Raw genomic sequence first — 13,385 nt, forward strand, 5'->3', positions numbered from 1 at the left:
TAGTGGAAGCGCAGGTTGGTCGTCTGGCTCCACGCTGCAGCTAGTCCCCAGGGAGCCCCCTGCCTCGGGACTCAGGACCATGTGACCAGCGGGGACCCACCGCGGGACCCCGCTGCTTACCTGCATCCCCTTGGATCCGGCCATGGTCCAAAACATCTGGGGACACCGCTAGCCGTGACCCCAGATGTCTACCAGCATCCCCGGATCAGTACCGGCGTTCTGGTACCGGCGGGGTGTAGGGGAGACGGCATGGACGGCAGTACTGACTGTCCATGCTGTACTCCCAGATGTGCAGCCAGCGCTGCCTTTAAAAGAAACTTCAGGGGCTCTTCATAGCCCCCCTCTGCACAGTGCCTCCGACTCCGGCCAGGCACCGACGAAACTGAGATGCCTTGGCCCGGGGGCGGGGTATAGGAGAGGAACCCAGATGCATCCTGGGAGGCTGAAAACTTTAACTCTGTGGTGCCTGAAGACTGACGTCATCACCTATACCCCAAGGTATCCTGTGGATACCCTATGGACCCTGAAGTAGAAATTATATAAACAAGTATGTTAAAAAGGTAAAAGCATCTCCAAGCAGCTTGATGTTCCTGTGACTACAGTTGCAAATATTATTAAGAAATGTAAAGTCCATGGGACTGTAAGCAACATCCTTGGACGCAGCCAGAAAAAGAGCTAAGGGAAACTTCCAAATTGATACAAGCTGAACTCCAAGGTCAAGGTACATCAATGTCTGATCGCACAGACAGACAGTGGGCTCCATGGAAAAAAAAAAGCCTGATTGGAGTTTGCTAAAACGTATACTGACCTTTGGATATACAAGTCAAAATTGGAGGTTTTTGGCATGTCATGCCAACTCTATGCTCACAGATGAAAAAAGATGAAACTTTCAAAGAAAAGAACATCATACCTACTGTGAAACATGAAGGAAGCTCAGTTATGTTTTGGGCTGCATCTGGCACATGATGCCTTGAATCTGTGCAAGGAACAATGAAATCTCAAGACTATAATGGCATTCAGGAGCGAAACATACTGCCCAGTGTCAGAACGCTCTTTATCGTTCACAGCTCATGGGCTCTACAACAGGATAAAAACACAAAGCACACAGCTAAAAGCACCCAAGAATGGATAAGAACACAACACTGGACTATTCTGCAGTGGCATACTATGAGCCCTGATCTGATTCCTATCAAACATCTATGAAAAGAACTGAAACATGCAGTCTGGAGAGGGCAGCCAACATATCTGAGATAGCTGGTACAGTTTGCACAGAGTGGGCCAAACTACCTGCTGACAAGTGCAGAAGACTTAAGGGGCCTATCCAGTAGGCGACCCGAAAAACGTCTAGCGATTAGTCCTTCAGGTCGCTGGGTGCGGTGCCCGCACTGAACGGCGTTCACTGACCGTCTTTCAGTGGAGGATCCCGACCTCCTATCTCGGAACATGGGGAACCTGACGATCGTCGTCAGGTTGACCAGCATGTTCCGTAGATTGTCTGGGTCGGCAAGTACCCAGTGTGCACGCGCATCGCTGGTCCTTGTCGGCTATCCATTACATGACTTTGTGAACAATGCGACCATCCCTCCAGGGATGCGAGCAGAAATCCGACAAAAGTCCCGGCGCAAGGCTGTTTTCTGCCCTTAGGGCCGGGAAAACAGAATCGCGCCGTGAAGTTAGGTCAGGGAATGCCCGTTCTCGCGCCTAAAAACCCTGTTTAAGTCACGAGAACGAGCCTTCCCCAATCTAACATCGCAATGGATTGAATAGCTCCGGGAGCTATCTCCCAGGGCTATTTACATCGCGCTCAATTGAATCGAGCCCATAGATGGTTACTGGTAGATTTTTTAAGAGAATACAACTTGCGTGGGTTTGTTTACGTCACGTGACTAAACAAAAAAGAAACTTTGTACGCCTAATAACTAGAATATATATTAAAAGGTTTATTGTATTTATTTATCATGCCATGTAGGATCACTTTGCCTTCAAATATATATATATATATATATATATATATATATTTATATTTGAAAATATATTTTAATTTAATTTTATTTTTTTTTGTTTTATGAATATAAGGGGACCAGAATGACTTACCTTTATCTCTGGAAACCAGTGACTCGAGTGGAAACCCTGCTGTATCACCTACAAATTGGATAGTATATATTTTTAATTACATAATAAATGTTTATATTTTTATGGCAATCTTTTCTGCAATATATTTTCATCTTATGTTGTTGACACCTAGGAGCACTGTTTTCTATTGTTTCTACAGTAATAGCATAGTTTAAGTAATTTACACTGGTGGCGAGCTACACAAACCTATGATAGTTGATGGAGTTGAAACAGTTAGGACTAATGTAAGTATGGACTTTTCAACATTGTAAGCCATTACCACAATTGAATACTTACAAAAAAAAGTCTAAAATAGAAGTACAGAAAAAAACTTTTATAAAAACATGGAAATGTAAATTTACATTAATTATAATCGCATATTAAAAAAAAAAAACCTGATCAGACTGATACCCCTTTTACACCGCAGCTAAAACCTGGGTTAATGCCGGGTTAACCGAAGTTGCTGCTTGGTGTAAAAGGGGTCAGGGTTGGAGACCCGTGTTGAATGACCCAGCAATCCAATTCGGGTATCTTGCAGGGTTTAACAGGGTAACAAGCCGTGTAACCCTGCAGTATAAACAGGTAACCAGGGTTGTCCGATCAGGGCTCCGTTTACAGCATGGGGAGATCCGGATTTCCTGGCCCTTGGAGAGGATGTCATCTCCAAGTGTCGGCAGAAGAGTTCCACTGCACACAGATGCAGTGTGAATGGTGCCAACCCGGGAATAACCCAGATCGGCGCCACAGTGTGAAAGAGGTCTGTCCCTGGTTCTACCCAGTTTGGAACCATGTTCCAAATCCCGTCTCAGACCCAGGACTTGGGAATAAATGGGGTATAAGTGAAATTAATAGCAAGCTAAATACAGGTTGAGTCTCCCATATCCAAATATTCCCGAAATACGGAATATTTTTGGCATGACTGAGATAATGAAACCTTCGATTTTTGATGGCTCAATGTACAAAAACTTTGTCTAAGGCACAAATTCTTAAAAATATTGTATACAATTACCTGCAGGCTGAGTGTATAAGGTGTATATAACACACAAATGCATTCTGTGTATATATTTGGGTCCTATTCCCAAGATATTTCATTATGGTATGCAATTATTCCAAAATAGGGAATATTCCATTATCCAAAATACTCCTGGTCCCAAGCATTTTGGATATGGGAGACTCAACCTGTACTTAAAATTAATGTTGGCTTCAGAAATGGGTGGGTAGTGCTATATATACACGAATGGTTCATTCAGTTTCTAGAGGGAAATAAAGTTAAAGAAATAACATCCACAAAATATGTTATATTGTTTGTGTAAAAGAAGATGACTGATGCAGCACATATCATTTTAAACATGTTATAATACCTAAACATATTTGTATCCTTACATAATAAGAGGTCAGTCACCTGTTGTGGTCACCAACCAACATAAAGCATTAGCATGCTGCCTAATTGACATCTCCTTGGAGTGCTTAAGCTCGGTACACACCTCAACAATATGCTGACACAGCGGCGATGCTATATAAAGATATATTGCATCACTGCACACACTACACAATCCACCATATGATGTATAATTTAACACCATACTGCATTGTCCGTGCAGCAAGTCGGGGGTGTGGATTGAAAGATCTACAGTAAAAAGGTAGACAATGTCTAGATAGACACAAATGGTCGACAGGGTCAACAGGTCAACACAAAAATGGTCGACTTTTTTTTCTAACCCTAGTCTTCACCCTAACCCTCCCTCCTGGTGCCTAACCCTAACCGTCGGGGTAGATCCCTGACCCTAACCTTCCCTACTAGTGCCTAACCCTCCAGTAATTGCCTAACCCTAAAAAACACAAAAATGTGTCGACCATTTTTGTGTCAACCTTTTGACCATTTGTCCCTGTCAACCTTCTTACAAGTCTAACTTTAGTCCCTGTCAACCTATTGTCTGTCTAACATCTGGTTTGTACCTAGACATTGTCGACCTTTATACTGTAGATCTATCCACCGGATAATCAGATGGGACGATGTGACCATCCAACTGAAACAATTAGTTTGGGTGGATTTGGGGGTACACACTATACAACAGTTGTTGCAATCCATCGCGGAGCGCAAGATCGGCCAATATATTGTATACCCAGCTTAGACAGCGATCTGAGGAGTCACATTAGCTAAAACCTTCTGGCCCTACACTGGTGCCCCCTAACATCCTCATCAAAGGAACAAGCCATGCCACTCATCCCCTCCCCCTACCCCACCACCTTTGCTCATGCTTTACAATGAACACAAGTATTCGGGTTGGCCCTGCACAGGAATTGGGAGTATTTCCAGTTAACCTAATGGTGCATACACATACACAGGACGATCGATAACAATAACGATATTGCTGAACGATCTCCCTGCACCTTCCCGGTGTGCTGGATGATCGATATCAATCATCCAGCACACCATCAACGACGGCCAGCGACCAATGATCGCGGGTCCCTATACTAACCTGGTCGATATTAATCAAGTTGGCCTGCATGCATGTTCAATGGACGATATCTTTATCGTCCATACGTGCCAGTGCATCGCAGGTGGCACCAAAAAATGCACGACATGAACGATAACGATATGATCAATATCATTATAGTTCATATCGTGCATTTTTATCGTACCGTGTGTACACACCTTAAATAATAAATATAAAAATTGGGAGAAAGAAAAAACCAAGACACAAACAAACAAAAAACAGGTGATAACCACCCTGGGACAACACCAAAGATTAATTTTTCTGTAGTTTTCAAAATGGAATCAGTACCCGTAGTACAATATAAATATGGTTTTCATATCCATCTTTAGGACAAGATGGATTTAATTATATTTGATGTAGGTCTTCAAACGGGCTCTCAAGAGCCACTACTTCATCAACGCCTTCCAAGCTCTCATCCTAAGCAGCTTTTACTTGCACCTTCCTCACTGTCTACCCCATCTGTGTCACACCTGTTTGTCTGCCCTCTTGTGCTACTCCTACTTTCATCTACTCCTCACTCTGGCACATAACACCTGATTGCTTACACCCTGCTGCTTATTTGAGTGTTATGATCACTAATGCAGGAATGTATATAAATGGGATGTAGTTAACATGCCGGTTAGGGTTAGACTGCGGAGTTATGGTTAGGCACCCAGTGGCAAACGCAGGATTTCTAGAGGGGAGTTTCCAAATGCTTGATTTTAGAGTGAGTGTTGCCAGTCCATGAAGAGGGTAGAATTAGCACTTATCCATCTTTAATATGTGTCATACAAAGTGTATTGTGTGTCATAATCCCAGCATATATAGAGGACCAGCAATCACAGTAAGCCATTACATGCGGCAGTAAGGCCATCCTGCCTGAGCTTAATGTATTTATTTTAGATGTGTGCACCATTCCAGAGTATTAGAGCAAGTTTGGGAGTCTGGAGGAACAGAGGAACAGAGGAACAGCAGCAGAGGAACCTAGCACTGCCCTGGACATATATGTACATATTGGGCTCTATAGCGGCACATCCCTAACAGTGAAAGTTTTCCAGATATCCTATTTGGTGCACAGGTTATTACTGGCTGATACATGGTAGACGAACTACAGGTTGTGCTGATTATTTCATTTGTGATACTGAGAAGAACATAGAGCACTACTAAAATTCTATTATAGCACTATTTCTATTGTGGTCATGGTTTGGGCTGGGGAGGGGGGTTTCCAGGCAGACAGAACCCCCCCCCTGCGTTTGCCTATGGCGCCCCCCAGGAGGGTTAGGTTTAGGGTGCAGGAAATGGAGGTTAGGGTTAGGCAACACCAGGTGGATTTGGGATTAGGCACCACTAAGGGAGGGTTAGGGATAGAATACTTACCACCCCTGTTGGGATCTTGACTGTGCGGGGTTCCGGCGTCGAGATTTGAACCGGGCGGCTATTGAGCCACCTGTATTTCATACCCATCCCATATAAACCATGTCCTTGTCCTGCATTGTATTGTACTGTAAGTCACTTATTCACCTGTTTGTAAGGCACTGCGGAACACTTGTGGCGCCATATAAAGGAAAATAATAAGTAGGACATTAAAAACAGTATGGGATACATTCAATTAACTGCGAACCTTACATGAGCATTCACGCTTCCGAATATCACCGTACTGTAAACATTACTTATTTTTGTGCAATTATATGTACACTTGCAGTTAGTGAGTGTAACACCCAGGGTGTTTACTAAAATGATAGGATACAGCAAACAGCATTTGCTTACCAAAATGATAGCACACAGGGTGTATGGGGGAGGGGATACATGTTTGCAGACAAAGGGATATTGATTATTTACATTTATTTAATTCACCTATGTTAACGAAGTATGTACTGTGCTAAATGTTTAATGCATTTATACTATAAAATATGTTTGAGGATATTGTGGGGCTAGAGAGGGTTAACTGTTGCAGCATCAACTCTGCTGGGAATGTCCACGAGCTGCAGAAGAGCGGGACAGATCCGGGGCTTTGGGTCAGACTCGATAATAACAGTTCCCTGACTGCTGCGAGGAGAGAGCTGGGGGAGCAGGGAGAAGGAGGGCTGTACAGCAGGAGCAGGAGAGAGCACTGCACTGTTACCTCAGGTCGCTGCTAGGCTCCATCCCAGTCCGTATAATCAGTGAGAGAAATCCCCACTGCTGAAAAGGGAGAAGGCAGCTGACGTGAACCCTCCGTGTAAGCAGCCATTATCTAAGCCACACCCTCCCTGTGAGGTAAACGCTGACAGGGGAGAATCCTGAGGTGGAGGGTGGCTCTGCTGAGATGAGAGGCCAGTCTAGAAGGCAGAAATCCTCCCAGAGTGACAGCTTGGGTGTGTAATTGGGCTGCAGTGGTGATTGGAGGATGCCTAAAGGTAAAATCAGCATATCTCACACACAGTAGAGAGAGGGGAGACAGTCACAGAAACTGACAGGCTTGAATAGAACACATCACAAGCCTGCATACTAGCACTTTGGGCCTGATTCAGACCCGCTCGCAAGCCGGTCGATGGTGGCCCAGTATGCACGCGAGCCCCGGAGCGAGTGAGACCTTCACTCGCTCCAGAGCTCGCAGCAAAACGGGGCGGCTGTGGAGCTCGCCCCGTTTTGTAGGAGGGGTGGCTGAACGAAGGAACGCCTGCCGTTTGTGGGCGCCCCTACTTTATTAGAGCTGGAAGTCCACTTGGCATTGCGAGTGCTGAGACCCTACCACAAGGGTCTTCTCGCAATGCCGATGATCACGATAATCGCGACCATTGCCAGGCCGCTCGCACAAGCTGTGGGTGGTCACCCACAGCTGTGCGAGTGGCCTGGAGGCTGGAATTAAAAAAAAATAGGGACGCCCTGATTCAGAGCGAGCGCACGCAAATAGCGTGTGCGCCTCTGAATCAGGCCCTTTGTTCATAAAAGAATGTTATCACAGCAACTAAAAAGATAGCAGCATTTCAGCTCTCTATAATAAGCTCTCATAATACAATCTATGAAAGTCTACTAAATAACAGAGACAGGTGCAGGTTCTATCACTACCAGGGATCTATACATTACAAGCTGCAGGCAGGCTGTGTGGCAGTATGAACTAGGGCCCTCATTCAGACCCACTCGCGAGCGGCTGTCCGCTCTCAAGTGGGTCAATGGTCCCCACTGCGCATGCGCACGATGGAGGGAGCTCCGTCGTGCGCATGCGTGAGACCCGACGAGCGAAGGACTTTCCTTCGCTCGGAGTGTCTCATCAAAGGGGGCGTGCTATCGATGGTGACTGACAGCACGCCCCTTTGGTGGGCGTGCCTGCCAGACGGAGGCGTTCCCAAGGGAACGCCTACCGCCTGAAGCCGGCCCCACTGACATCATTAGTGATGTCAGTGGGAGTGATTTTGGCTCTGATTGAGCCAAAATCACTCTTGGCCTTGCGGTTGAAAAACCCAACCGCAGGCTTTTGCTCGCAGTTTCGATAGTCGCGATGGTCAAGACCATCGCGACCATCTTGTTGCACGCTCGTATATGCTGTGGGTGGTGACCCACAGCTATTCGAGCGTCCAGGAGGACGCTCCATATTAATGGAGGTGGGCCCTGATTCAGAGCGAGCGCCTAGGTCCTAGGGCAGGGCCTAGGTCTGCACTAAACTTCTATTACTCCAAGTGACTTTATGATCTTTATTAACCCTTTCTGGGGCAGCGTGCTGAAGCACCATAACATCTTTGTAACATACTAAATAAAAGGTAGCTGCAGCAGGGGAGTTTCTAGTGAGGAGGGGGCCTATGTGCAGTCTCAGTCACGGGCCCCCTTTTTTCCGTTTGGCAGTCGGCAGCGCTTTGAGCTGTGCGCGGCCAGCGCCAGAGTTATAGACTCTGGGCACTAGAGTGTGCCCAGAGTCTATAGCGCATGCACAGGTCACCAAGAAAATGGCCGTGATGGCCATTTTCCTTGTACTGCGCATGCACAAACGACGGGAAAATGGCCGCTGTGGACAATTTCCAGACGTTTATATGGCGCCGGACCCCCGCACCGATGTGGGACTCCGGAGAGGTAAGTATATTATAGGTGCAGGGTGTGCGGTGCGGGGCCCCCCTGGAGCCAGGGGCCTGTGTGCCCCGCACAGCCTGCACCCATTATAGATATGCCTGGCTGCAGATAAACTAAAACAACTACAAGTCTTAATAAAGATACATTACAAGCTTTCACTTGCAGCAGTAACCATTAAAGCAGACCAAAAGGAGGAATTCAACCTTTATGTGCATCGACATTGTTGAAACAAGACTGGAACACTAAAGAAATATTCAAAAACAAGACTGGGGCTTATACTGCAGTATAAGTCGGTCTACTGAACATGGTCGTCAACCTGACGACACTCGTCAGGTTCAGCATGTTCAGGGATAGGAGGTCGGGCTCGTTCACTGAATGATGTTCAGTGAACGCCGTTCAGTGCGGGCACCGCACCTCGGCAACATGAAGGTCTGAACGCTGGACGTTCAGACTTTCATATCGCGTAGTGGATACCCCCCTTTACTATATGCCACACTCAGGTGGCATATAGCCCCCTGATAGTGTACACAAGCTGCCGTCTACACAGCAGCTTGTGTAGGAAAATGAAAATACTTACTGTACCTGCTTTCATTGTCCTCCTCAGCTCCCTCCGGCTCTGGCTGGTCTGTGTGTTATCCCTGCCGCTACATGCTGCTGGCAGGAAGCGTCCACCCTCTGTGCACCACTGCACTTGATTGAAGAAGCACTTATAAGTGCCACAGGGCAACAGTGGAGAGACTTTTCCCAGCAGCAGCATGTAGCAGCGGGAGAACATAGAATAGTAATTTAAAAATATATATATATAAGCAGCCCCCTCTGCCCCAGCTCCTGACTGTAGCCTCCATTCCCCGATGCTCCAAACTGCAACGGGGACACAGGGCCTGATTCAGACGCGCTCGCAAGCGGGTAGATGTTGGCCCAGTGCGTATGCGCACGACGGAGGCGGCTCAGTCATGCGCATGCGCGAGACCCGGATAGCGACGGGCAAGCCGTCGCTCCGGGTCTCGCTACAGCGGGGGCGTGCTGTCGATGTTGAGTGACAGCACGCCCCCTTTGGTGGGCGGGCTGGGGGCGTGGCTGCCCAGACAGAGGCGTTCCCAGGGGAACGCCTACCGTCTAGGGCCGGCCCCACTGACATCACAAGTGATGTCAGTGGGAGTGCTTTTGGCTCTGTCAGAGCCAAAAGCACTCTTGGGCTTGCGGCAACGAGACCCTACCACAATGGTCTCGACACAAGCCAGATGGTTGTGATGGTCTTGACCGCCGCGACCATCTTTTTGGCCGCTCGCTATAGCTGTGGGTGGTCACCCACAGCTATGCGAGCGGCCAGGAGGCCGCTCTAAAAAAAGCGAAGGACGGCCCTGATTCAGAGCGAGCACTCTGTCAGAGCGTCCGGCTCTGAATCAGGGCCACAGCACGGAGCCTCAGCTGGTGCATAGAAAACATCTCCCTGCCGTCTGCGTTGGAGAAAATTCCCTGTATGTCCAGGTAGACCAGGCAGTGCTCGGGGGAACTGTTACCTTCCGGGAAGGGGGAGGCCGGCAACATTGCATGGAGCGGGCAGCGAAGGGGAGACCACCGGGGGACATTTTCCTGCAAGCGTGGGTCAGGGGACCTACTTTTTTCCTTGAAGTGGGGGGGGCAACATTGCAGGGAGGGGAACCCATCACGCTGCCGGGGGACAGTTCCCTCGGGGGGTAAGGGAACATAAGATCCAGGGGCAGGAGGGGGAGGGGGACAACAGTGGATGGAGCAGGCAGCAGAGGGGAGCCAGACACACCACCAGGGGACAGTTCCCTGCAGAGCACTGACAGTGCAGTGCAGAGGTGGGTGATGGAGATGGAGGACGATGATGTAGGTAGGGAAAAGTATCTGGTTTTCCAAAAAGTGTCATCGCAAAAATGACAGCTTTTCAGAATAGATTATTATTGGCATTATCCTTTATATGGTGCAACAAGTGTTCCGCTACCCCTTCCAGAGTACATAAAATAGTAAGTGAACGAGAAATGAGTAACTTACAGTACACTACAGTGCAGGACAAGGACATGGTATATATACATAGCTGCAATAGCGATTAAAACACTCACAATAAGCAGCAGGGAGTTAGCAGTCAAGTGTTAGGTGCCCTTGTGGGGAGTCAGGAGTAGAAGAAAATGTAAAGAGAAGCACATGAGGGAAGAGGTCCCTGCTCGTGAGAGCTTAAGGTGGCCATACACGTTGAGATTCAAAAGTTGGTCAGATCAGTTATACGATTTCCTTTGAAAATTCTTCCCTTCAGATACAGGACGATTTGTATTTAAAATGCAACCTTTTCACATAAGACCATACGATTTGATCAATCACATCACATAATGTGTGTCAATTCCTACACAATCGGTTGAGATGTTTCTGCAAAACCATCTGATCTGCGATCCAACTAGACGACGGCGGGGACGTGCATCAGGGTCGCAGAAGACTCAAAATACAACTATTTTCAAATGATTGGTCTGTCCAACCTGTAGAAACTGCCCAAATCGTGTGATCAATTGTCCCGTGTATGGCCAGCATTAAATTCTAAAGGGGAGGGGCAGATGGACAGGAGTGACACAGAAGTGGTAGATAGGGTGGAAAGAGCATGAAGTGGGTTAGGATGAAAGCTGGAAGGCCTTGATGAAGTAGTGGGTCTTGAGAGCCCGTTTGAAGATTTGTAGAGAAGTGGAGAGTCTGATAGGGAGAGGGAGAGAATTCCAAAAGGTAGGGATCAGCGCGGGCAAAATCTTGGAGGCGGGAGTGGGAGGAAGTAATCCGTTGGCAAGAGAGGCGGCATGCATTTGTTGAGCGAAGTGGACGGGCAGGAGTGAAGGGAGAGAAGGTCAGAAACGTAAGTACGTAAGTGGGAGAGGATTTGGTGAGGGCTTTGTAGGCAAGTGTAAGAACCTTGAATTGGTATCTGAAGGGGAAGGGGAGCCAGTGTAGGGCTTGAAGGAGAGGGGATGCAGATGTAAAACATCTGGAGAGGAAGGTGAGCCGAGCAGCAGCTGTCGAAGCCGGATAATTGGCTGAGACAGAAACTGTTATAATTAAAATCTGCAAAACGCCATTTTGCGAATGGCGGCCCAATGCCATTTTAGCAAATCTCACACAATATCAGTACATACGGCGATGTTATTATTTAGCGTTGTGCGACTCTCACGCAATAGAACAATGTTAAAAGTTCTCATTATATAAATACATACATTTACTAAAACATATAATATGAACAATCCTGCAAAACACGTACCACAATATACTCCACAAACACGTAGACGCACAACGCTAACTACCGTCTTTTCTTAATATCCTTACACTTACACATTGCACACTTACATAGAAAGGTTCCCTAGCATTAAGGTTAATATTCAAGATTTTATTCATTATTAATTATGTAATAAAGTGACTGTATTTAAGATCTCAGGTTTAGTACATGATAAGCAGACCGTGTTTGGTGCCATTCTAAACCACTGTTTATTTGCAGACTTCCGGTTCCATCAGCAAGGAAATCGCAACATGCGTCTGCAAATTATGGATCATAGAGAGTTAGGCATTGAAATGTACTCTGTAATGTAGCCAGTGTAGACTTGTTCTTTGGCGGGAAAACGGATACAAAGAACTGTTGGAGGCTGAACTATTATAATACAAACTGACCTATGAACTGTATCATAACAGAAGAACCAGGAAGAAGAACCAATGGGATTATGCCAACTTGTTCTATTGTATTGCCTATCTCTGTAAGGGTACATAGGCAAGCCCTCTGAATCTGATAGTCATCTTTCTTTGCTGTTGACAGAGGTTTCATAGTTGATGCCGGGAATCTGGATCCAGAGTGCATGCGTATTTATTCGACTGTACCTTGTGATTGTATAATTTGTTTGCGCTAATTGTATTTAGATCACAGCGTGTAACTATCTGCTTTTTGGTGAATAATATCTTTTTGTGCTTTGGAACCACAATCCAAGTCTGGAAAGCAATTATTTCTTGTGCGACTTATAAATAGCGATATTTAGGGTGTATAGATCATTATGTATTCATAGTTGGGGGCTCGTAGAGTGAGGTCTGTGATAGGATCACTGGTAAAGTGGTCTGTGGCAGGTACATTTGTCCCAGATTCCTGTCATTATGTGTTTTAAACCCCCAGGAGAAAGTCTGCAGTGTAGCAGGCTTGAGTCTCGGCTTTTTGAAAAGCTGGTTTGGGACCTGGGGGTTGTGGGTGAGAGGAGAGGGAGGGCTCCACCCACGGCCACTCCAGGTTTTTGTTCTCGCAGCCTGGTAACAGGTTTGTTAGTTTTCCACCTGAGAGTGGCCAATATAAGCCTAGTTTGTTTAGGGCTTATTGTCTCACCTGGGAGAGCAGACAGGGAGTTTGCTCAGAGACACGTGAAAATCTATCCGTGAGTGTTGTGCTGTGCTTTTGTTGCTGGTGAGGGCATTAGGCCCTGCCAGGTTCTGGTAGTGAGGGAACTACCTGTGAAGTTAGTGCCCCGACAGGGCTAGGATTTATGTTTGTTTTCTTTATGTTATTTCTGACATTGTACAATAAAGACTGGCGCCGACCAGCTTGTACTTGCATCCAGACTGGTGTGCTGCTTCCCTGCTGCTGTGTGTGTGTGTGTAAGGAAGGAGTCCTCTACCCAGGAGAGGGACCCCCTAACCTAACTGTGTCACAGATCACACTGCCAATTTACATGGTAACACATGGTTATCAATCCCTCAGCAAAGGGTGGAGGCGCCATACACAGG

At 46.8% G+C, this 13,385-nt stretch overlaps 1 protein-coding gene across 10 annotated transcripts in view; it reads right to left on the reverse strand.

Moving 5' to 3' along the window:
- RAD51D (RAD51 paralog D) overlaps positions 1-13,385 on the reverse strand; it is a 91,712-nt gene that overhangs the window by 42,036 nt on the left and 36,291 nt on the right. For 2 of the 10 annotated variants that reach the window (XM_088446379.1, XM_088446378.1), the window contains exon 2: positions 2,095-2,142. The exons of 5 other annotated variants lie outside the window; for them this stretch is intronic. Coding sequence is in view for 1 of the 5 variants with exons in the window: in XM_088446375.1 (XP_088302501.1) it covers positions 6,712-6,734 (23 nt within the window). In the remaining 4 variants the exon portion in view is untranslated. Of the gene's footprint in view, positions 1-2,094; positions 2,143-5,966; positions 6,135-6,711; positions 6,811-13,385 lie in introns of those variants that run through there. 3 more of the 10 variants (XM_088446377.1, XM_088446376.1, XM_088446375.1) reach the window with 3 other exon arrangements.

Source organism: Taudactylus pleione, unplaced genomic scaffold, assembly GCF_031769625.1.
Source record: "Taudactylus pleione unplaced genomic scaffold, aTauple2 ptg000397bl, whole genome shotgun sequence".
NCBI lineage: Eukaryota > Metazoa > Chordata > Amphibia > Anura > Myobatrachidae > Taudactylus > Taudactylus pleione.